This window comes from Brassica napus, chromosome C9 (assembly GCF_020379485.1).
Source record: "Brassica napus cultivar Da-Ae chromosome C9, Da-Ae, whole genome shotgun sequence".
Taxonomy (NCBI): Eukaryota; Viridiplantae; Streptophyta; class Magnoliopsida; order Brassicales; family Brassicaceae; genus Brassica; species Brassica napus.
In genome coordinates, this window is record NC_063452.1 from 62736422 (window position 1) to 62760792 (window position 24371).

Consider the following 24371-nt stretch of genomic DNA (forward strand, 5'->3'; position numbering starts at 1 on the left):
TCATACCAGAACATTCTTAAACCGGAATTAGATTCGGACCGAACACATCATCATAAGATTCGTTTGGAAGATGGTTGTGTCTTTTTCCCTGTCTGCTAACTTGCTAGAACCCTAAAACTCCCTCCCAAAACTCTCCACATCTTCCGAGAAAGAAGATGGAGGAGGATCGTGTTCTCTCGTCTGTCCACTCAACGGTCTTCAAGGAATCCGAATCGTTGGAAGGAAAGTGCGACAAAATCGAAGGATACGATTTCAACCAAGGAGTAAACTACCCGAAGCTCCTCCGATCCATGCTCACCACCGGCTTCCAAGCCTCGAATCTCGGCGAAGCTATCGACGTCGTCAATCAAATGGTTCGAGAAAGTTTTAAGTTCCTTTTTGATGTTGACCTTAGTTTTGTCTGAATCAGTAACATGTGTCTTTGAATTGTACTGAAGCTAGACTGGAGACTCGCTGATGAAACTACAGTACCTGAAGACTGTAGTGAAGAGGAGAAGGATCCGTCGTATAGAGAGTCCGTGAAGTGTAAAATCTTTCTAGGCTTCACTTCGAATCTAGTTTCCTCTGGTGTTAGAGATACAATTCGATACCTTGTTCAGCATCATATGGTTAGTGACTAGTTTTAGTTTAAATGACTTGGCCTGTCTTTTACTTGGGAAGTTGCTGTTTGATTGATTTTAATGATTCTTTTCAGGTTGATGTTATAGTTACTACTACTGGTGGCGTAGAGGAAGATCTCATCAAATGCCTTGCTCCTACGTTTAAAGGTGACTTCTCTCTGCCTGGAGCTTATCTTCGGTCAAAGGGATTGAACCGGATCGGGAACTTGCTGGTTCCTAATGATAACTACTGCAAGTTTGAGGATTGGATCATTCCCATCTTTGACCAGATGTTGAAGGAACAGAAAGAAGAGGTTTTTATTGCTTTCAATTCTTTTCTTTTTTTTCGAGTGGGGGAGATAGATTCCTCTCTTGATGATAATCCCTTCTTATGTTGATTGTAGAACGTGTTGTGGACGCCTTCTAAATTGTTAGCTCGGCTGGGAAAAGAAATAAACAATGAGAGTTCATATCTTTATTGGGCATACAAGGTAACATAAAAAAAAACGTACCCTTTTTAGTATTTTGGGCATACAACTACAAGGTAGGTAACATGGTTCGTGTCTCCTGTGGTGTTTGTAGATGAATATTCCAGTGTTCTGCCCGGGGTTAACAGATGGCTCTCTCGGTGATATGCTCTATTTTCACTCCTTTCGTACCTCTGGCCTTGTCATTGACGTAGTGCAAGGTACCTTCTTTCACTCAATGAGGCAATGTCATGTGCTACTAAGTCTAGTGCAAGACTATTGTAACTAGCAGTGAATTGTAAATGTTTTAATGGATTATAAGAAATGGTCATTGAACAGATATTAGAGCTATGAACGGTGAAGCAGTCCATGCAACTCCAAGGAAGACAGGGATGATAATCCTTGGAGGTGGCTTGCCGAAGCACCACATATGTAATGCCAACATGATGCGTAACGGTGCGGATTACGCTGTGTTCATAAACACAGGGCAAGAGTTTGATGGGAGTGACTCTGGTGCACGCCCTGATGAAGCAGTGTCTTGGGGTAAAATAAGGGGATCTGCTAAAACCGTTAAGGTCTCATTCAAACCTTCTTTGATTTTTTTCGCGTCTTTACTAGTGTTTTTAGTTACATTTTTTGATGATGGATCATTTCTTGCAGGTATACTGTGATGCTACCATAGCCTTCCCTTTGTTGGTTGCTGAAACATTTGCCTCCAAGAGAACAAAACCGTGAGCACAAGACCTAAGCCCAAGAAAGCTTACGTCTTTTTTATCGGTTTGTTCTTCCATCTTGTTGTACCCTTTGTCCTGCTTTACATAACACTAGGTTAAGACCCGCGCAAAAGCGCGGAGTGAGATTATTAAATTGATGAAAGATACATAATTTTATGTGAAATATATTTTATTTTGTAACCTATATTACATAATAAGTTGAAATTTTTTAAAATCTACACTTCATTAAAAATAAATTATTGGGATTAACTAAATAGACTATACTTAATCTTGACCCACTCTTACGCAGTTTCCAAATAGACTTGGATAATATTTAGTAGTTAAAAGGCCTCCTAATTGTAAAATACATTATGCATGAGTCACTTACATTTTATGATATTGAGTTATAATACAATCTAAACTCTGTAAATTATAATCGATAAATTAATAACACAATAAATTAAAATAAATTTTTTTAAAAATCTATGTAAAATAATAGTTGGTTCATAATACACAAAGTGTATACATATAAATTATTCAAGCTAATATAGGTTTGTGCTAACCCGTAAATGAATGTTTTGGGTTAATGCTGGTATAACAATTTAAAAAATATTGATGAGTAGGTCCAGAATTGAAAAGTTAATATACTGTCTTAGTAATATGTTTGCCGATATTATAAAACCTTCTAGTAAATAATAACACCAATGGCATATTATGTAATTTGTCTAGTAATTAAAAGATGTTTTTAATTAAGGGTTGAGAAGACTTAAGGTTGCGGAGCTGACATATAAACAAACTGTCAATGATATAAATAAAATACCAAAGCAACGTTATTTTTTTCAAATTGCTTCTCTAATAAAAAAATAAAAGAATTAGGTATCAGCAATAACCATAATTATATATTTGATTTAGATTTATTATTTTGTTGTATTGAAAATAAAAAATAACCATAATTATAGATTTAATATTTTGTTGTATTGAATCAATTTTATTTGTGTAAAATATTTTTTATCAAAAAGGTAAGCTAAATTCTATTGAATTAGTAGACCGTAAAAATCAATATGTCTATAAGCTTTATTCATGACTATTTAATATTGAATATTTAAAATTGAATTAATGGAACAAACAGTTTTTAAAGTTCAATTGAAATATTCCACATGGATTTGAGAGGTTTCTACTCTAAAATCGAATAAAAATCGGCCATCGAAATAAGAGTGCAAGTAAATTATCCCTGTAAGTTTTGCTTGAAAAGACTTGTGAAATGAAAAGATGATAATAAATAGCCGTATATAGCACACAGAATGATGGGCACGGTTATTAATAGCAAATATTGAATTGACTCAAAAAAAATATTTCAAGGTAGGTAAAAATTGGAAAACATTAACTCGGACACAATATATTCAAAGTGAATATATTGTGTCCGAGTTAATATATTCAAAGATAAGTTACAAATATATATATATATATATATATATATATATATATATATATATATATATATATATTCAAAGTGTGTAAGAGATAAGTTTCTTTCTTTAATCCTTGAAATGTGCCTTCTCAATCAAGGCTTCATTACTCCTCCAATTAGTCTTACACGCAAATTTATTGTAGAATATAAACTTACTTTATTTCCCTAACAAAAAATCCCGACGTAATGCAAAACATTAATTGGATGCATCTTTCTTATATACATGATAATTACATATATGCATCCCTACAAAAAGTACACTTTCAATATGAATATATGTTGAATACGAATATACTTTAAATACAAATATATAGAAAATTTAGAATAAAAAATAAATTTGACGGTCTATACACGAACAAAACCAAGTTTACAGTATGATAGATTCAAAATGATATGTTAATGTTTGTACTTGACAATTAAATTTTAGTAAACCTAAAAAGAACTTGGAACATATATTGTCATTTTCTCAAAAAAAAACAAAACATATATTGTCATTAATTTACGATGTTTGTGAGTGATCATCTTATGTCTAACAATCATTTGGAAATGATCTTCAACATGTTTCATAGTTGTATATTTGTCTACGTAGTTCGTGAATCAACACCTTAAATATGGATTGTTTGTGATAATCGTTAACATTGATACTACCAATTGCCCATAGTCTTAAGTTAGGTTAAGAAAATAAATGTTTGTCAAGTTATCATAAGCATAGACTGTGTGTAAAGTTTTTTTTAATGGAAAAGGTATATAATCGGTCAACATGTACTTAGGTAAACCGCAGCAGTGAATATTTTTGGTGGAGACCCATCCATTCTCAAATACTGAAGCAGTGAATAAAGATTATACAATACACCGCGTTTTATATTACGTTTAAATGAAACATAAAGGTATTCATGTTATGTGGTCAGGATTTTCATTTTCTGCCAGTGGCATGGTTTTGTAAATTATCTAGTAATTAAAGAGTCTTTCTAAAGCATGTCTGAGAGTGAATGTAAGCATGACACCTCAGCAGGTTTGTATGTAATTAACTTACAAAACCAAGGTTACTATTTCAAATTGTTTCTTTACTAATAAGAAAGGGATTCTTCTCTAAAACAATACTACCTCCTTTTGACAAAAATAAAAAAAAATTGGAAAAAATGGTTTCACAAAAATAATACTCCCTCCGTTTCTAAATGCAAGTAGTTTTAGCAAAAAGAGTTTGTTTCACTAGTTTACATATTTCAACGCATTTTTTTCATTTATTGGATATTGTGTGACCAATGAAATAATGTTAGGTTTTTAATAATTGGTTGAATTAATTGGTTAAATGACATATTTTTTTAAATAACAATTTTCTAAATATTCGTGCTTTTAAGCAAAACTACTTACAATTAGAAACGGAGGGAATATTTTTATGTGCTCAATAAATTTTGTATTATTTAATGACAGTAAATTGTTAATTTAAAGAAGATTAATCAAGTTTACCGAAATGCTATTAGTTTAAATTTATTGAAAATTGTTAATCACAGAAAATGATATATTTAGATACATATTTAATGTGTATTCTTAATAATTCTTAATGTGTGAATAAATGAAAAATATTATCTGCGAGTATATTTTTGGATTAATTCATCCGAGTCCAACATTATCAAAGTTTCATTTATCATTACTTTTCATCTTATTCAACATTATTATTCAAAAACAAAAAAAAAACTTAAAACTTTCACCCATATTATTATTTCACATCACATCTTATTAACAAAACCATATTCGTTGAGAAAACTACACCCTGCGAACTGGTATAACCCTGAGAGGAACCTTTCTAGTGACAACAAACTGAGATATCTCCTCCATACTAAGCTCTTCCGGTTTAGAACCGTCATACATCTTCCAATCAAACCGGTACAAGAGATTAGCTATAATCTCCTCGAGCAACGCGATACCATAAGCCATACCGGGACAGTTCCTACGACCAAACCCAAACGGAACGTACCCTTTGCTCCCCATGAAGTCAACGTGCTTCTCCATGAACCTCTCAGGGATAAACTCATCAGGTTTCTCCCAGTCCTTAGGATCACGTTGGACCGCAAAGAGATTCACAAGTACTTTGGTGTTGGGAGGGATATCGTAGCCACCTACTTTTATCCACTTGGAAGATGTCTGTCTTGGAACTATACCTGGTGGGTGAAGCCTCAACGTCTCCTTAATGATACATCTCAAATAATGCATTTGTTCTATTTCATTACTGGTTATCTCAGCTTTGGTCCCAACTATGCGCTGTACTTCTTCTTGTGCTTTCTTTAAAACTTCAGGGTTCTTGATTAGTTCCGAGAATAGCCACTCAAGCTCCAGTGCTACGGATTCTATAGCCGCGACAAACGTTCCCTACAGTTGGACGAAGAACATTTCAATAGCTGACTTATACATACGCATGAAAGCAAATGTTCTAAAATCCCTAGCGTAAGTAGATGTTTTATAGACGAGTACCGACTAAGCAGAGTATTTGGGACCTAGGTAGGCAGAGCCTAAATAGTAACTAATGATTTGTCTATTTATTATATATTACATATTTTTATTTTTTTGAGTTTAACTATAAAATTATTTTGATAAGTTATAAAAATTAGATATATATATCAGATAAACTTGTTGAATTGCAATAATATTTTGATTAATTTAACTGATTAAAACCATTTTAAATTGATTTAGACTAATTTAAATCGGTTTGAATCAATTTAAAACTAAATAAATCGATTTAAATCGTCGGATTTTAAGAAAATAGTTTTGACTATTAACTATGCATTGACTTTTAAAACATTAAATGAAAGTACTCTATGGATAAGTTCCACCACATACCTTCATGATAGCTTTGACATCGTAGTCATTTTTTTCGACGTCTCGTAGACGAACAAGAACGTCCACATAGCTCTCCTTCTCTCTTTCATTGATGAGTTTATCCATGATACCGTCCAACTCCGAGTAGATGTTCTTTAAAAGAGTTGTAAAACCCGTAAATCTGTCGACCCAAGCGAAGCTCGAGAACATATCAGCAACACAGAAAGCTCCCATGAGCTTCTTGAACTTAACATCCCAATCCAAAAACTTCTTCGTGGTCTTATCTTCCTTATGGGTACTACCCGTGTACGACCTAAGAAAGATATTGCTCACCACGATGTTGAATATATCCGTTATATCGACATCTTCGCCTTTCACGTTATGAACATCAAGGGTCTTCAACATACTCGAGATCTCTTCATCTCTCATTGTCTGAAACTTGTTGACAGCGTTTTTGTTCAAGAGATGAAGAGCGCCCACTTTCCTCAACTGCTTCCAGTGGTCTCCGTAAGGATGATAGACCATGTCTTGGCCGTTACCCTTTAGACCTTGAAGGCTAGCGATAGCGGGTCGGTTCGAGAAGTCAATGTCATGGTTCTTGGAGATCTCTTCAAGAGCGGCAGCGGATGAGACCACGAGGTATCGAGTTGCTCCGAAGTTTACGAACATGAATGGTCCGTGTTTGAGGGAGAGGTCGTGGAGTGACTTGTGTGGTAAGTCGCCGATTTGGTGGAGGTTTCCGATGAAGGGAAGCTTTGGGGGCGATGGAGGAAGGTTTAGCTTTCTTGATTTGTTGTTTTTCTTGATAAGTGCGAAGATGATAAGTGGGAACAAAGCTAAAAGAGTTAGAAGGAAAGGGTTTGAGTTAGAGAGGATCTGCTCCATGATTACTATCTCTCTTTCTTTAAGTTTGGTGATCACTTGGTTTGATCCAAGCCTTGTATTTATAGCAGTTAAGAGGGTTATAAGTATTTGTGTAGAAAGTTGCAGTCAAAATGAGCTGGCTCCTTAGCAAATATCTCTTCAATGTACAAAACAAAGACCCGAGACCAATAGCATTGTTATTCAATTAAAGTTAAGAACTATGTTGTTGAGCGTTCAACCTTTCTGACACCATCAGATTTTTTTTGTCAAACATATCATGTTTGTTTAAGAGAGAGGGTAGGAGTAATTGTTTGTCTTAACAACTATCTTTCAAACTAGGGCAATCATTTATTTATTTTTATCTTAGCATACTAGTATATACTTCCCACTATTTCTGAATTCAAATTTGATTTTTAAATGAAAAAGCAAAAAAAGTGTTATGTTAATGTGTGCTAAAAGCAAATAAGCACTCCATATTTTAACTTAGAAAGCATTTATTAACGGATATTAATAAAGTTAAAATTTGGGTCAAAGTCAATTGAAATTCTAGGATTTATGTGGTTCACTTTTTGTTCTTCCACGAGAAAAGTAGAGGCTTTCAACAAATGACTTTTCTTCCGAAGAATAAACCCACCGCTTGTATTCCCTTAAGAGACGGTTCAAAACATATTTACATATGTGTCAGTTGGTTATTAGTTTTACTTTTTACAAGAAAATAAAGTATTATAATATTAATATTTTTTCTTTTGGTAACTCTTATCGGTTCCTAGCGTTAACGATGGTCTTAACGATAGGTCGATGGTTGATGTATATTTATCAGATAAAACGACATTGACTCGCTACAATAATGACCCCCGCAAGGCACCAATACTATCACTACCGAAGTTGGTAGAAGACAATAAACGTGTTGGTAGATAGTAATGGTGCTATTTGGAAATGGTAAATTTCTTTTTCATATCAAATAAAATGGATAAATAAATGGAAAATTCATTCTGCAGGTTTTTGTTTCTACCTGCTCTTTATTTATATATATAAATGAAAAATTCAGATGCCAAACAAAAAAAGTATTAAAACATTTATTACACTTCTAATATCAAAAGAATCCAAAACATGCAAGATGTTCACCAATTATGGAGGTCGAAAAGGAAAAAAATAATTGAGCTAAAAACAAATGGAGTGAAAAGAAAAGACTAATATTAATTCACGAGAAACTGTAAAGTCTTTGTCAATGGGTTCAGCCGGTCAGGTCACGTAGAGTACAGTGGCTTGCCAAAGATTTCCAAAGCATGTCTAGCAGAAGGACATGATTTCAATCCTTGTTTTCCAACCAGTTAAGTGCTAATTTCTTGACTGTGAAATACGGTTGTTATTATTAATTTTTGCCAAAATTTAATGGTTAAGTTTATTGTAAAAAATAGTTTTTATAAAAGACAATTACTAGAGGAAGCTACGTTGTGACATTCGCTAGTGGTCCTCCAATTTTTTTTTTTTTGATAATTCTGGTATCTGGGCAGCTACATTCCCAACTATCCCCCGTAGGGGGTCCATCGCCCCAACGGAAGGGATGTTAAATCCGCTGTGGCCGGGGCTCGAACTCGTGATGGCGGGCACCTCAGCCGAGGTTCCTATACCACCAGACCACGAGGCCCGGTTAAACTGTATAGGTTGAACTTTTTATAGTGACTGGGCTCATCCCGAGGGGCCACTTCGCCAGAAACCGTATCCCACGTTCAGTACTGGCCGTAGCCCACCTAACACAGGGGTTTTTTAGCTAACCCAGTTCCACCCCTCTACCCCCGAGTATCGAACTGGCGACCTCTGGTAGTCGTGTGTGAGAAACATTCAGTACTGCCGCTAGGCCACCTGATGTTCTCGTAAACTGTATAGGTTGAACTTTTTATAGTGACTGGATTCACCCCGAGGGGCCACCTCGCCAGAAACCGTATCCCACGTTCAGTACTGGCCGTAGCCCACCTGACGCAGGGGTTTTTTAGCTAACCCAGTTCCACCCCGCTACTCCCGAGTATCGAACTGACGACCTCGGGTAGTCGTGTGTGAGAAACATTCAGTACTGCCGCTAGGCCACCAGATGTTCTCCGGTCCTCCAATTTTGCCATGTACTTGGTCTTCAAAAGAGGTCGATCCTCCCATCTTCCTTGAGAACTTGGTTTTACAGTGGGCCAGTCATAGAAACACACACACATAACTCGTTAGTAAGATTTTAGAGAATTGTATGTCTAAAATCTCCAACGAGCGTTTCATACTTTGAAAAGGTAGGATTTATACTTTATATGAACTTTTGAGCGAAATTGAGAAACAGTTCGTAAGTATTCAACATGCAGCCTGCCGTAGTATTCGAAAATTTACAATAAATTGCATTATTTTAAATAATCAGACGGGATAATAAATTTGGAAGTAGTAATCATTTTCACACTGTATAAGTTTCCAAATAAGTTTTCAATATTAAAAAACGTTCTATTATTGCGTGTTAATGTGAACAGATGTTTCTATAATTTTCAACCATAATTGTGAAAGTACAAAATCATCCATTTTCAATTTATAAAACTCAAGACCGGCATTGAATTATATATTATTTAAAGTTCAAAAAAAAAAAAAAGGCCGGCATTGAAACCATAATTTTTGAACGGAAAGTATATTTTGACTTCATATCTAAATATTTCTGAAAAAAAAATTAAATATTTCTGAAATTTGAAAGTTTAGGATATTTGATCTGCGTTTACTTATAATTTTAATACATTTATAATACATACTGCAGATGATATTTTTCCCTCGGTAGGAAGTTTCATCGAGAGATTTCAGCATGCATGGCTCTTTTTCTTAGCGTGAATATACATGGGGAATACCCTTTTCAAAAAGAAAAAATATACATGGGGAATAATCATCCTTGCAAAAAAAAGAAGAATTTGTGTAGTTTTTTTCTCTCTTTTTCTTTAGTCGTCGATTCCAAAAGTAGCTGTCTAATTCTGACTTTATTGACCAAGCATGTTTTTTTTTTACGTAATTGACAAAACACGCTGCTTATAGGCTTGAACTGAATTGTTCATGTGCTAAAGCTTTCTCTCTCGTCTCTGTTTACGCTCTCGTACTTTTCACAGGGAAGAAAGAAAGCTCGCCGTTTTTGTTACCGGTTTCTCTCCGGCTTTGCTTCCCGACGTTCGGGCTTCTGACTCTGGGCTGCGGTGGCTCTCATAGCACTGTTTCGCCGGCTTCGATTCCGGGAAACGGTGGCTTATAAAGCACCGATTTCGCCGGCTTTTGTTTCGATCGTCGCGTCTTGCTTCATCTTCTTCACTGACTCTCCATCCGATTCTCTTTTCTTCCTCTCCTTCGGAAGATCGGAGCTTGTTGGATCGATTGAAGACGGTGGTTATCCTTCTAGATGCGACGATTTGTCAGACTAGAAATCCCGGTTAGAACTTTTGTGAGAACTACTCTGTTGGTTCTCCACAGGTTCGTTTCTTCGCTGATGGCGGAGCTCCGGCGCTCATCTTCTCTGACTCCGGCGAAGGAAGTGATCGCTCGCCTTGACGCGTGTCCTGAGAATGCTGGGCGTTCCTGCACGTGGTGGGTGACGTGTTCGTCGTTTCCTTCCCAATGGTTTGCGTTTATTGGGCTGGCGGTCCTAAGCGTTTGTTTAAGTTCGCCCTTTCTGTTTGGGCCTTTTGTTGTATTAATGTTGTACGGATTTGGGCTTTGTTCTTATTGGGCTTAGACCCGTTAATAAATCTACCTGTGAAAAAAAAAAAAAAACTGAATTGTTAATTTTTGGAATAGAATAACATAGATCATTTATTCCATTGATTTTTTTAAATTTTACCATTTGACATAAATGAAATAGAATATTATTCCATCTATTCTACAAAAAAATAGATAAATACAAAAATAAATGATTCCAAAACAAATTTAGTTATGAATAAATGAAATGAATTCCATTATATTTTTTGTTGTATTATATTCCTATAATTCCATTTATTTTCATCCCATCAATTCTTTATTGTTTTACCAGTTACGCTCATAGTACAATCGTCATTAGTCATGCATATATATTTTTTTAAAAATGATCCCAAAATATGTTATTGGATTATTATTTTCCAATCTCTCTAATTTTATTAATACTGATTTCTAACTTCTCGGCTATAATATATCTTTATAAATTTAAATATATATTACATTTTATTTCTATTATTTATCTAAGAGGCCCAACTGCGAACACGACCGATTAAAGTAATGTGTTAAAAAAAAAAAGTAATGCGTAGGAATAAAAGAGCTGACAAGATTAATCGTATGCGGTTCAATTTTATTTTGTAGTTTTGCGTTTGGTCACAGCTGACCCTTTTATTTTAAGAGCATGTCCATTGACAAGTTTTTAAAACTTATTATAAAATAATGATTATAAAACAAGTTAATATTTCAAATTTGAAACTTTAGCCCAATAGTTTTTCATCAGATTAGAGAATTTTAACTTAATAGTTTCTCATGGAGAACCCATTTATTTGATAATGATTGAGAAAATTTTAGAATAAATTTTCAAATTTAAAATACTCATTTATTTTTATTCATTATTTTTATTATAATTAAATTTAAGAAAATCACTTAGAACCTATCAGGCAGATTGTGAGTAGGTAATTTATTTTTTAATTTCATTTTGGCCTTATAGATGAATCGGCTTTCTTAGAGCATATGCATCGCTAAAGTCTCTTATTTTTTTTTATTTTTTTTTTCTAATTTAAAAAAAAAAATAAAAAACGCACCAATTGCGGACCATCACGTGTCGGTGGAACCCGCGAATAATGCAAAAAAACACACAACATACATTTTTTATTGTGCATATTTTGTATACGGTTTATTTCAAAATCGTGCCCCCCCCCCCTTTTAGAGACACGCAGAGACCGCGATGCAAATGCTCTTAGTCGGTAAATAAATCGTTTGAGCCATTTGACTGAATAAATATTGTAAAGATTTATCATTTATCATCTGATGAGAAATTTAACCAATCCATCACTTAAACAACTGGTCAAATCATTCACCTTTTTTACCTACTTTCTGATTCCGCTCACGGCTGAAAATCAATGCTTTTATTTACATGATATACTTTCTCTTTTTCAAAATAACTAATGTTTTGGTTAAGTACACAAATACTAAAGATATTTATTTTTTATTTTGAAAGTAACATTAAAAATATAAAATAAAATTAATTCAACAAATTATAAAAAAACCTATAAAACATCATTGGTCACACATTTTTCAATAAAATATCAAAATATCATATAGTTTGAAACATCAAAAACTCTTCAAAACATCAAAAATTCTCCAAAACATCATCTATTTTGTAACGGAGAGAATATATATTAAAATTAAAGCGCAGAATTATTAGAAAAAAAATCATAACTAAAGACCGTCTCGTCGATAAAAGAAAGTACACGTTACAAAGAGGACAATATGTATTCGGGTAAAAATCAAGGGAGAATTGGAAAAACAAGACACTTTCGAAGTTTGTTTGTCAAAATAAGACTTTGTCGTTTTGGACTGGTTTTGCCCTTGTGTTGTGGAAAAAATAGTAAACTTAGATTAAAAAATATAAAAAATGTAGAATCATTAGAAACCAAAGTATATATACTTTTATGTTTAAATTTAATTTTTAAAAATTGTGGAACTATGTTTTATTTAATATCAAAGCTATAACAGAATACTTATTCTAGCCATCTACGTAGTCTACAAATCGAATATAAAGTATTGTACATAGGTTTACCTTGGATAGAAAATATAAACTACACTTTCTTCAATAGTTTACCTTAGCTAGATTTTTTTGTCGTAATATTCTATCTTGATATCTTCAGTCTACCTACGGTTTTTTTACAAGTTCTATCCTAGAATCAGTGAAATACCTTTTCTTTTTTACAAGTCATACCTTGTTCTGCCTTTTACTATATAATAGCCTAAGGCAGAATGTAGTTTCCATTCTCTCTACATATTTCTGCCTTACGTATGATGTATATTCTTGCCAAATAAAGTAAAAATGGAAACTTCCAAATTTCGTGATCATATCTTTCCTAAATATATCCTAACTAAATATTTCCTAAATATCTCCCCCCCCCCCACGATTTTCTCCCTTTTCTCTTCACACGATCTCTATCTCCCTCGTTCCTTGTTCCTCTCTCTTCTTCATCGACAAAAATCTCTTCTATCAACCAACACAAGATGGTTCTAATCTACGTTAAATCTGGTGTATGGATGTCAAGTTTCAGTGACGAGTGGAGTTTCTTGGCAGACAAACAAAGACGTGGTCGAATGGTGACATTAGAAACTACTACTTTACTGGAGGAACTCAAGATCATGGTGTGTGAAGATTATGGGGTCGACCCTAATTTGGTTAATGTCGAGTTCAGTTATGAGATGGTCAATCAAAGAGGAAATCCTCCCATTAGTATCAGTAATGATCGACAAGTGTGTAACTTTGTGGGCTACGCAAAGAACGGTTCCTCTACAACCTTGTGTGTCACGTTCTCTGGTACTGGTACTGGTGTAAAGGAAAAGGAACGAGTCAATATCGATCTGAATAAGGAACCGTGTGATTCAAGTAATGTTGAGGAAGGTGAAGTTCCTGACATAAATCTGGGAGATTTTGCAGAACCATCAACAAAGTGTTGTGATAAAAGGAAGAATCATGTCGTTGAGGATGGTTCCGGTCATGCTGGTTCAAAGAGTGAAAAGTATGGCGATAGTGAAAAGGAAAGCCGAGCTGGGAACACAGATTTCGTGAAGAAAGATCAACTTTTCCGAAGTAAACGTGTCCTAAAGGCAACAATGGAAATTTGGGCGATGAAGAATAATTACGATTTCCTTGTTACCAAATCAACGAAAAAGTGGTGGTCTATACGATGTAAGGATAATACGTGCAACTGGACTGTGCGTGCGGAATGTGTTGATGGGTCTACATATTTCATGATCAATAAGTGTGTGGGTATACACTCATGTGCTCCTTCAAAGAAAAGCAACTTCGGAAAAACGGCGTCGGCAAGAACTATTGGAAAGCTGATACAACATCGATTTGATGATGCCAATGATGGCCCAAAGCAAACAACATCATTCAGTTTATGAGGCTATAACATAGCTGCGAAATTACTTATTGGCACGCTTGGAAAGCTCGTGAGTATGCAATTGCAGCTGTTAGAGGTATACCAGACGAAAGTTATGCAAAGATACCAAAATATTTGCATACGATTAAAGAAGCTAATCCTGGTACACACACTCACTATGAAACTAAGAAGGATGGTAGATTCATGTATCTATTTATGTCGTTTGGGCAATCAGTTAGAGGATTTCACAGTCATATGCGTAGGGTGATTGTTGTTGATGGAACTTTTCTGAAAAATAAATATAAAGGAGTTCTACTTGTTGCTACAGCTGTAGATGGTAACTCCAACTTGTATCCAATTGCATTTGGAGTTGCTGATTCAGAGAATGAAGAATCATGGGAGTGGTTCTTCAGACAGTTGAGTGTGGTTATTCCTGATAGTAAAGACTTAGCTTTTGTGTCAGATAGACATGCGTCAATTGCTAAAGCAATCAGGGATGTCTACCCACGATCAAAGCACAGAATTTGTATACACTACTTGCTGACCAATGTGGTTAAATTCTTCAGGACAAAGGGGTTCACTGCCTTGGTCGAGAAGGCTTCAAAGGCATATAGGTATAGTGAATTTCAGGAACGTTTCACAGAAATTGTTGCTATCAGTCCGACACTTGGAAGATATCTACAAGAGGCTGATGTGAGAAAATGGGCTCGTTCTCTCTTCCCTGGATCCAGGTATGACATCAGGACCAATAACCCAGCCGAGTCGATTAATTCAGCTCTGAGATCTCCTAGACAATTTCCAGTAATTCCTTTGCTAGATAGTATAAGAGAAATGATGACCCGATGGTTCTATGAGCGTCGCATGTTAAGCTCCAAACATATTGATCCTTTAACCGTTAAGGTGGAGAAAAAGATTGATAGGAGAATCGTGAAGGCTCGAGGGTTTCAGGTTCAGAAGGTTGACAACTTCAGATCACTTGTTAAAGGAGACATATATGATTGTCATGTTGATCTGGAAACCAGAACATGCACATGTGGGAAATTTGATTTAGGAAAAATTCCATGCAGACACGCCATTCCTGCAATTTATTCTCGAGGTATGGAAGTATATAAACATTATCTTGGTACCTATATATTCCAGCATTTTGCAGCGTTTAGACATTGGTCGGTCTTTTTTTGACACAGGTATGGAAGTACACCGATTTACTGATGGCGTCTATAGCACTGCAACGTGGAGAGCTGCCTACGCGGAATCCATTAATCCCATACCAGTTCCAGAGGCTGAATGGAATGTCCCAGATGAGGTTAAACTTGCGAAGATCTTACCACCAGAGTCAAGAAAGAGTGCTGGTAGACCAGTAAAGAGAAGGTATGAAACAGTAGAAGACAAGATTAGATCTTCTCAAGGATCAACAAAGAAGAAAAAGCACAAGTGCAGCCGGTGTGGTATGGAGGGACACAAGAGAGGAACATGTGATAAACCTATCTAGTTTGTTGTGTGTGTTCTCTGTTATTTGCTGTTTGCTTACAACATTGTTGAGACAAATCGAATCTTCCTATTGACAGTTTGATTTTTGCAATTTTTTTTGTTATATTCGATGCAAATCACCAAAAACATCAAAGAACATAGTCTTACATTTATTTAGAAAAAACAGAACAAGAAATTGAACATCATGCATAGGTAAGGTACATGAAGACCATAGCAAAACAACACACAAACAAAGCTTTGATGATCCTTAACTCTCTAATGCATTCGATGGAATTTTCTTCACAACGAGCAATTGCATCTTCCATCTCTTCAAGTCTACTCTTATGTCGTTTCAGCATTGTCTCAGAAGCTCGTACTGATTTTTGAAACTCGGAATTGTCCACTAGCAGCACATCAAACAGATCCTGAAAGTCTTCAATTTCCTCAACAACTGACTTATCAGTCCATTTGAACATGTGAGTTTTGTCCTTCATCATTAACATCAACAAACAGTTAGATTGGAGCGACGACAAGGTTATATGAATACAGACTAACCATCTCAGATCCCATCGGACAACAATGGAACAATCTTCCCGGATTTTTGACAGTTGTTGAAGTGAAAAGATGCACTGCCTTGCCGCAATTGCATCTTTTCGGAATTCCTCTTTGTTTGGTGTGCTGATATCTTGAATCGACAGAAGAACCGACCGAAGACATGATTGAGTTGATCTCCCAAGTTCTCTCCCCTTGATTTCTCTCTGTCGTGAAAGAATGAGGAAGAAAAGGCAATAGGTCAAAAAATAATACAAAACTACGTCGTTTCATGACGTAGAAAACATGTTTTATACCTGAGGCAGATCTATTAAATATAATGAAAAACGATTTAGGGGTTCGTTAGAGATTAGTTAGGGTATGTAATTTCACCATATATCCACTAAAATAGTGATTATACATGAAACAAAAAAATACATTATTAGTGGCTATAAGAACTACAAATGAAATTATTAAACAAATACATGTCATTCTCAACACAAATGGTAAGAGTTTAGAGTAAAGAGTTCTTATGTATAGGGTTCATTTAGGCTTTAGGGTAAATATTGGGTTCGTTAGTGGTTTAGGGTAAAGATTGATAAGTTTAGTGGTTTAGTGTAATTGGATATTTTAGTTGTAAATATTTCATGCAAAATCAAACCACAAATAACTAGTAAACTAAAATAGTGTCATGTCACATAATTTCTAGAAAACTCTAAAATAGAGTATTGTCACAACATTCCTGGTAAAACCTAAACAAACACACATAATCAGTCTTCTTCAAGGTCATAAAAAGTAGAACTCTCAAAATCCGAAGGGATGTGTTGTGCCATAAGCTGGATTAAAATGGGATCATGGGCAGCCTCCCATATATCATAAGCAATCTTCTGTCGGCAACCAGGCATTATTACGTCTTCCACTAAACTGAGGTCGAGACCAAGAAGGATGCACTCCAAGTGTTTGAGTGCGAATGCCCCGCAATCAGCACAAGACTTGTTCAATCTTGTCTGCATAGGCATATCTACAATCGAATAGGATGTAAGGAGTAACTTGCTCTTAGGTGGACCAACTGCCTTGACAATTCTAGGAATCATACAAGCAAACTTCTCTACGTATTGCCTATTCCTTCCCCGATTGCAATCATAGACTTCCACTTTCTTCTCAATCATGTTGACGCATACAGCAACCCAATGATTACCTGCAACGGACATCACTTATTTTGTTAAAAAAATATTTGAATAACGGAGACGTGTAGAGGAAGCATGGATAATTACCATTGACAAACAGAGGAAAGTAGAGACGATCAACATCGACACCCCAAACTCTATTAGTCGGCCCATGAGATGGAAGCTCTCCTCTCCCATAAGCAAGAAGAAGATCGGGTACTACGTAGCCTCTTTTGTCGTCTTTACACTTCTCGTATTCTTTCTCGATCTGGAGGCAGAACATGGCGTTCATGAAAGCAAGACAGTCTATATTCCAACGCCTCAAAGATGTCTTCTCTCGCCATATATACATCATCGCATCCATTTCCTGAATATTCACATGGACAATTACCCAATGCACAATCAAATATATGTTACAAATATATGTTAAGAAAATAATACCTCGTTTCCAAGCCATTTTCCAGCACAAACTATTCTCTGTGCGAAGGTCAAATTAAAGACAGAGGGACCAATCCTCAAAGCTGTTGGATTCGTAGACCATTTCGTGAATCTATCCCACGATTCTTCGGTGAAATAATACAGTGACGCCTGTGGAGAACCGTCATCTGCCATTGGTGAGTCACTAAGCTGAAGCTTCTTGCTTGGTCCTCCAGTCCATCTATCCCACTTTGCCGATGTTAGAGGTGCATTTGATTGCTTTGATTCACCTTTTCGTAGTTTCCGGACAGTAGTCATTGGAGTCCACCAATCACTTGCATCGTTGTCGTTATTGGTCTGTGATGGATCAAAATCGGGTACGTACGAGGTTTGAGAAAGTCCTTCAAGGCTTTGCGTACCTATTGGTTCGTCCATATCATCCGCTTGACTGAAATTTACATCCTGTTTCAAAGTACACAAGCAATTCATAAAAAACCCTGATTCAAAACACACAAGCAATTCATACAAAAATCAGATTCAAAATACACAAGCAATTCATAAAAAAAACAGTTATTAAGCATACACAAGGAATTCATAAAAAATATGATTTTATAAACTAATAAAATTCATATAAATATCTTACACGTAGTTCACATAACAAAACACACATCATAATGCAGATACATAATTAAGCCTGATTTTGAACAACAATTACAAACCAAACACACTTCCAAAACGAGAAAATGCAAAACACATCACAAGGCCGATAAACACATGAAACTAACACTAAAAGAAGTTAAGACACATTGCAGAGAGTTATGAAGACTAGTGGTTGTTTACCAAGCGTTTGGACCTCCTCGGAGATGGCTTGCTAGGCGATGACTTCGTAGGAGATGGCTTCCTAAGCGATGGGTTGCTAGGCGCTGGCTTGCTAGGCGTTGGCTTGTTAGGCGATGGGTGGCTAGGTGCTGGCTTGCTTGCAGATGGATCTCCATGCTCAGCTTGGACGGTTGAATCCCCACGGGAATTTTTAAGCTCAGACTGCACTCCCTCAAATTTTTCATCCATCTTTTTCTCTAGCCTCTCTTCCATCGCAGCAAAACCTTGCTGAAACAACTGCGTCACAAAAGTCTTCATATCTTCATCAAAGGGCGCCTGTTGTGGTCTAGTATGTAGGACCTTATGCTTCCTTTTTTTCCATTCCACGATCAGGGAGCCTCTTCTTTCCCTTTGTATCTCTCGCCCTTATGGTTGCTGATCCTTTTGGAGTTTGAAACTCCTCATCGCTCCCACTTGCTTCATTGCTCCCAGCTACTTCATCGCTCCCACCTTCACCATCCTTGTCGTTAGGCTCTTCATCACTCCCACCTTCTCCCTCATGCGTAGCTACTTTCTCCTTCTCACCTTCTTTGTTATCAACCCCAAAAGAAAAGACCGTTGTCTCTTCGTACTCCCAATTATGACCACTGAAGTCAAACTGCTTCATTATCATCTGCATGAGAAGCTTGACTCTATCATCCTCCACCTCATCTCGTCTGCTAAATTGAAGACTTTCACACACTGTATAATTCCATGTCCACGAGATGTATGGATATATGTCATCCTACACAAGAAAGGTGAAAAGAGTCAATCATTAATACAAACATTTGTTTGTTTTTCTACTTGTTAAAATAAATATTTACCTTGGGTGTTAAGATGTTCTCCAACTTGTTGAGCTCCTCGTACGAAATCTTTGCAGCTCCCATCCAGTTTACACATCTAGGACCGTTCTAAAAACTTTTGTTCAGTTTTCTTCCACAGAGCTTTCCAAGCTTTGGTATTGCTTCCATAGCCCATATCTGAAGACCGTAGGTGAAGCCATCTAACACGTAACTCTTTGGATTCTCCTTCAGTTTATCTCGTTTTTCAGCTATTGACTCGCATAGAAGGTCAAAAGAAGCAACTCCCCAAGGGTAGTTTCGAACCTGCTCAAGATCCATCACCAACTTCACGTACTTGATGGGGATAGGTGCCTTCTCATCTCTCCCGCAAACCATACAAACAATGATGCAAAGATACACCAGCCTGATTCGATCAGCATTACTCCACTTCTTAACAGCTGCCCTGTGATGTTCCCACAGCTCGAAAATAGAAATCCCCTTATTTGTCCTGATCACTAAGCTCCAGAAACCACCATCATCATCCCAGTCAACCAACTCCTTAAGTGAGAGACTAGTATCGCACTGAAGCCCGGTAACTGCGTGGAACTCAAGCAATGAAAATCGGAGAGGTCTTCTCGCAAAGACAAACCAGAGCTCATGATCTTTGTAAGTCAACAGCTCCCTACACAAGAAGCCGTGTATCACTCTCGCCGAGAATCCCAAACCATTATCGAACAGCTTAAAAATCTGAGCAAAAACAGGATCTTTCTTCACTGTCTCCAACTCCTTTGGCAACCACTCCATCAATCTTTTGAAATAGCGTACCATCTTGCAGTTGTTATTGATCTGATGCACTTGGGTCTCTTCACCCGGCTTAAACAACCGCTTTGGTAACTCCTCAGACATACCTACAATCACAGAAAAGAAGTTTATAATCAGAGCACAAACAAAGAAAGAAGAAGATTTGACAAAAAACCAAACCTTTGAATCGGAAAACAACAAAAACGAATCTATTTGTCAATTTTTCCTCTTTCAAAAAAGGACCAAAATCGAAGATAAGAAACTAAAATCAAAACACCCAAACAATAACATCCATGAATTGCGTAATGTATAAGGAGATTAATCAACCCATTCAAGTAATTTAGATTAAGAAATAAGAGAAATCGGATTTAAGTGATGAGAAACTTTAAGAAATCTAGGGTTAAGAGAATCAAAACAAGTAATCGCAAACTCACCTTCTTAGAAACGTGAGATGTTAATGAAATTGATGGTGGAAGAAGAAGAAGAGCGTCCGACGATGTCGTAGAGTAAGAACAAATCTCCAAATCTCCAATTCTTCAGGCTGATAACAAAGAGAAAGGCGAAAATAACTAGATTAGAGATGAATTAAATGAAAGTTAAAGAGTGAAGAAACGATTTGGCTTTGTTCTTACCCAAAATCGACATTGGAGGAGCTTCAAGCTTTCGGCGGAGAAGATGAGAGAGGTTCGTTAATCTCTAGGGTAAATCGACTTTTGTTTATACTTTTTTATTGTTTTTCTTTTATTTTTACTTTCTGTTTTTACTTTTTGTTTTTTTGTTTTTTTAAAAGTGGTTAAATATATTTCGAAAGATTAATATTAATTATATAAATCTTAACTATGCTAATTTGAGGGCAATATGGTATTTAAAAAATTATAAATTCTACTTACCTAAAAAATTTTCAAAAATCCTATTCTGACAAATCGAAGTATAAAATGTCTTTATTTTCCAATTTTCTCAAAAATCAATGCAGTTAATTAAATGTTGGCCTGTACTGGGCATTGCAGCTTGAGCCAAATAAGTTAAGATACACTGTAGTAGATAAATAATCGTAAAATTGATAAATAATATGATTGATAGCATACTGTATGTTTACACAAGGAAACGGCCTAATTCTTGCCGAAACATTATTGAAACCCGAAATAAATAATTGCCACTCTTTTTTTTATTGTCACTCTTACTAGCAAACCAAATGCATTGACCCCATTTATTACTTTTTTTTTTTTTTTTGACAACCCCCCCCCCCCCCATTTATTACTTAAAAATGCATTGACCCCATTTATTACTTAAAAATGGAAACCCTTATTACATAAACCCTAGGCTTTGCTCTTAAACCTTTGAACCGGAACTAGCCTGAGAGGGTACTTCTTTGCGATAACAAACTGACTTACCTCCTCCATGTTAAGCTCTTCCGGTTTAGAGCCATCAGGCAACTTCCAGTCAAACCGGTAAAGGAGATTCACAATAATCTCCTCGAGCAAAGTGTTACCAAAGGCCATACCAGGACAGTTCCTACGACCAAATCCAAATGGAATGTACCCTTTGCTCCCCATGAACTCAATGTTATTTTCCATGAATCTCTCAGGTATAAAATCGTCTGGATTTTCCCATTGTTTAGGGTCACGTTGGATAGAATACAGATTCACGAATACTTTGGTCTTTGGAGGGATATCGTAGCCACCTACTTTTATCCACTTAGATGATGTCTCTCGTGGAACTACTCCCGCAGGGTGGAGCCTCATTGTCTCCTTGATTACACATTTCAAATAATGCATTTTTTCTATTTCATCATTGCTTATCTTTGACTTGGACCCAACTATGCGTTGTACCTCTTCTTGTGCTTTCCGCATAACTTCGGGGTGCTTGATGAGGTCGGCCATCAACCATTCTAGCTCCAATGCTACAGAGTCTACACCCGCGACAAATATGCCCTACAATTGGAACATCTTTAGGAAATTGACAATCTAAAAACAATAATTAAGAGCAAATTTCGAAATCAACACTTTTACAAAATTTATTCAAAAAATTGCACTCAATTATAAAAATTTCTAAAATAGCATTCTTTTGATAAGAAAAACACTAAATTACTTTAACTCTTAAATCATTACCACATTCTCTTAATACTAAACCATAAATCATGATCATTAAACCCAAACACAAATATAAAACAAAAATTGTATTTTTTAAACTTCTAACTAAGATATTTTAATTTGAAGTGTTACCAGGAAAAAAACTAATGATATTTTGAAAAGAAATTTTCTGTGTGCTAATTTTGTCACATAACATAATTTAGGGTTATCTGAAGGTATTTATTAATTATTAGGTTATGGTTAAATATTCACTTAATTTGATCTGATATTCACTTAATTTGGATAAGAAAAGTCCAGATAGTAATTATGAATCGAATGCAAATAAATATACACACACACACCTGCATGATTGCTTTGACGTCGTAGTCAAGTTTATCGTTGTCTCGTTGATGAATAAGAACATCCACGAAGCTCTCCTTCTCTCTTTCATTGATGAGAGTCTCCATAATACTATCTAACTCCAAGTAAGTACTCTTTACAAGAGTTTTGAAACCCGTAAACCTATCCATCAACGCTAAGATCGGAAACAAATCCTCCACGCATAAAGATCCCAAGAGCTTCTTGAACTTGACGTCCCAGTTCAAGAAGCGCATCGAGCTCGAGAGCCCTTCCTTTTCTTCCCTTTTGTAGTTACCCGTGTACGACCTATGAAGGACACTGCTAACCACAGTATTCATCATATCCGATATATTGATCTCTTCGCCTTTTAGGCTCGAAAGATGAATAGTCTCCAACATACTCGAGATCTCTTCATCTCTCAACGTTTGAAACCGGTGGTTCACGACGTTTTTACTCATCAGATGCATTGCGCTGATCTTTCTTAGTTGCTTCCAGTGGTCTCCGTAAGGATGGTACAACAAGTCTTGACCATTACCCTTTAGAGGATAAACGCTAGTGTTAGTGGGTCGATTTGAGATGGTAATGTCGTGGTTCTTGGTGATCTCTTCGAGAGCATCAGCGGTCGAAACAACTAGGTATGGAGTGGTTCCAAGGTTCACGAACATGAACTGTCCATGCTTGAGTGAGAGGTCCTGGAGTGACTTGTGGGGTAAGTTACCTATCTGATGAAGGTTTCCAATGAGAGGAAGCTTTGGAGGGGATGGAGGAAGGTTTAGCTTTTTTGATCTGATCTTATTTTTGAAAATTGCGAAGAAGAGAATTGGGAACAATGCGAAAAGAGTTAAAAGGAAAGGGTGAGAGTTGAAGACAATTTGCTCCATAATTCTCCGGGTTAAGTTCACTTTCTGCTGTGATCACTTGTTTTATTTGATCTTCCCTAGGCGTCTATTTATATCAGATAAATTGATCATATGTGCTATATAAGTTGCTTAAGTACACGTTTTATTTGTTTTATTTTTTCTTACAAAAGACACGTTTTACTTGTCATGCTACTAATTAGTTGAGTAACAACTTTTGAACGCACGTTACTTGATTATAAAGATTTTGGATTTTAGTTTTAGTTTTTAGTTTATGAATATTAATTTTTGAGCTTGTGTTTTTTTATTTTTATAGATTTTATTTTTTGGCTTGAATAATAATTTTTTTATTTGTGTACAATATATTATATATTAAAATAATTTATGACTTAAATTTTAGTTTTTGTTTTATGTGATTAAAATTATCAAAAATTATAATTATAATTTTTCTAGAAAGTAATCTCTCAAATATTTATAATTAATAATAACAATTATAGAAAATATATAATTATTTTATATAAATAAAATATAAATAAAATTTTCATTACTGCAGAAATGATGTTTTTTTAGAAAGGTGTTTTCTATGTACAAATAAAGTATTTTTGAAAATCTGTTTTAAAATCTGCAAACAAGCAACACAATAATTTTTCTTCACCATTTTTTTAATACCTAACTCGTAATGAATCATGCGATTCATGCCTTTTTATTTTGAAAATTTATAGAAGTTTTTGGAAGAATTCAAAGGGAATTAAGACAATTAGGTTTCATATTTGGAACTTTAATATCTGATTGGTTTGGTTTACTTGATATAGATTGGGTAATCCAATAATTTCATAGAAAATCAGTAATTATGTATAACTTTCTACTCCCAAAAAGAAAACATTCTACTTCCAAGGGTTTTAATACTAGTTGGACAACAAAGACTAGATGAATGTTTTATTTTCGGAATAAATAAAACGTGTTTTGGATGTTGACGTGACACCTGATATGTATAAGCAAGGGCACTTCAATTCAGAACAAGGCCTTGCTGTCTGTCAAAGC

At 35.6% G+C, this 24371-nt stretch overlaps 5 protein-coding genes across 6 annotated transcripts; 2 read left to right on the plus strand and 3 right to left on the minus strand.

Annotated features, from left to right (window-relative positions):
• Positions 1-51: 51 nt before the first annotated feature.
• On the plus strand, positions 52-1982 carry LOC106432222 (deoxyhypusine synthase-like). 2 transcript variants are annotated; one of them, XM_013873070.3, is made up of 7 exons: positions 52-353; positions 438-608; positions 695-913; positions 1004-1090; positions 1182-1287; positions 1406-1641; positions 1727-1982. In XM_013873070.3, exons 1-7 carry the CDS (start codon positions 156-158, stop codon positions 1799-1801), a joined length of 1092 nt encoding a protein of 363 aa, XP_013728524.1. In that variant the 5' UTR covers positions 52-155; the 3' UTR covers positions 1802-1982. The 2 variants fall into 2 exon arrangements, with proteins under 2 accessions (XP_013728524.1, XP_048623209.1); XM_048767252.1 differs by having other exon boundaries at positions 118-353; positions 442-608.
• A 2892-nt stretch (positions 1983-4874) lies between these two features.
• LOC106432221 (cytochrome P450 71A1) lies at positions 4875-7191 on the minus strand. The gene is made up of 2 exons (XM_013873069.3): positions 6083-7191; positions 4875-5614 (listed from the first exon to the last, which is right to left on the minus strand). The coding sequence occupies exons 1-2, from the start codon at positions 6944-6946 to the stop codon at positions 5012-5014; spliced, it is 1467 nt and encodes a 488-aa protein (XP_013728523.1). The 5' UTR covers positions 6947-7191; the 3' UTR covers positions 4875-5011.
• A 7047-nt stretch (positions 7192-14238) lies between these two features.
• On the plus strand, positions 14239-15511 carry LOC125592802. Its single transcript, XM_048768217.1, has 2 exons — positions 14239-15118; positions 15207-15511. Exons 1-2 carry the CDS (start codon positions 14239-14241, stop codon positions 15509-15511), a joined length of 1185 nt encoding a protein of 394 aa, XP_048624174.1.
• Positions 15512-16790: 1279 nt separating this feature from the next.
• On the minus strand, positions 16791-18740 carry LOC106432205. The gene is made up of 4 exons (XM_048768218.1): positions 18444-18740; positions 17628-18065; positions 17295-17553; positions 16791-17218 (listed from the first exon to the last, which is right to left on the minus strand). The coding sequence occupies exons 1-4, from the start codon at positions 18738-18740 to the stop codon at positions 16791-16793; spliced, it is 1422 nt and encodes a 473-aa protein (XP_048624175.1).
• A 2361-nt stretch (positions 18741-21101) lies between these two features.
• Positions 21102-23600, minus strand: LOC106432190 (cytochrome P450 71A1). The gene is made up of 2 exons (XM_022711885.2): positions 22476-23600; positions 21102-21975 (listed from the first exon to the last, which is right to left on the minus strand). The coding sequence occupies exons 1-2, from the start codon at positions 23352-23354 to the stop codon at positions 21361-21363; spliced, it is 1494 nt and encodes a 497-aa protein (XP_022567606.1). The 5' UTR covers positions 23355-23600; the 3' UTR covers positions 21102-21360.
• Between the last annotated feature and the right edge of the window lie 771 nt (positions 23601-24371).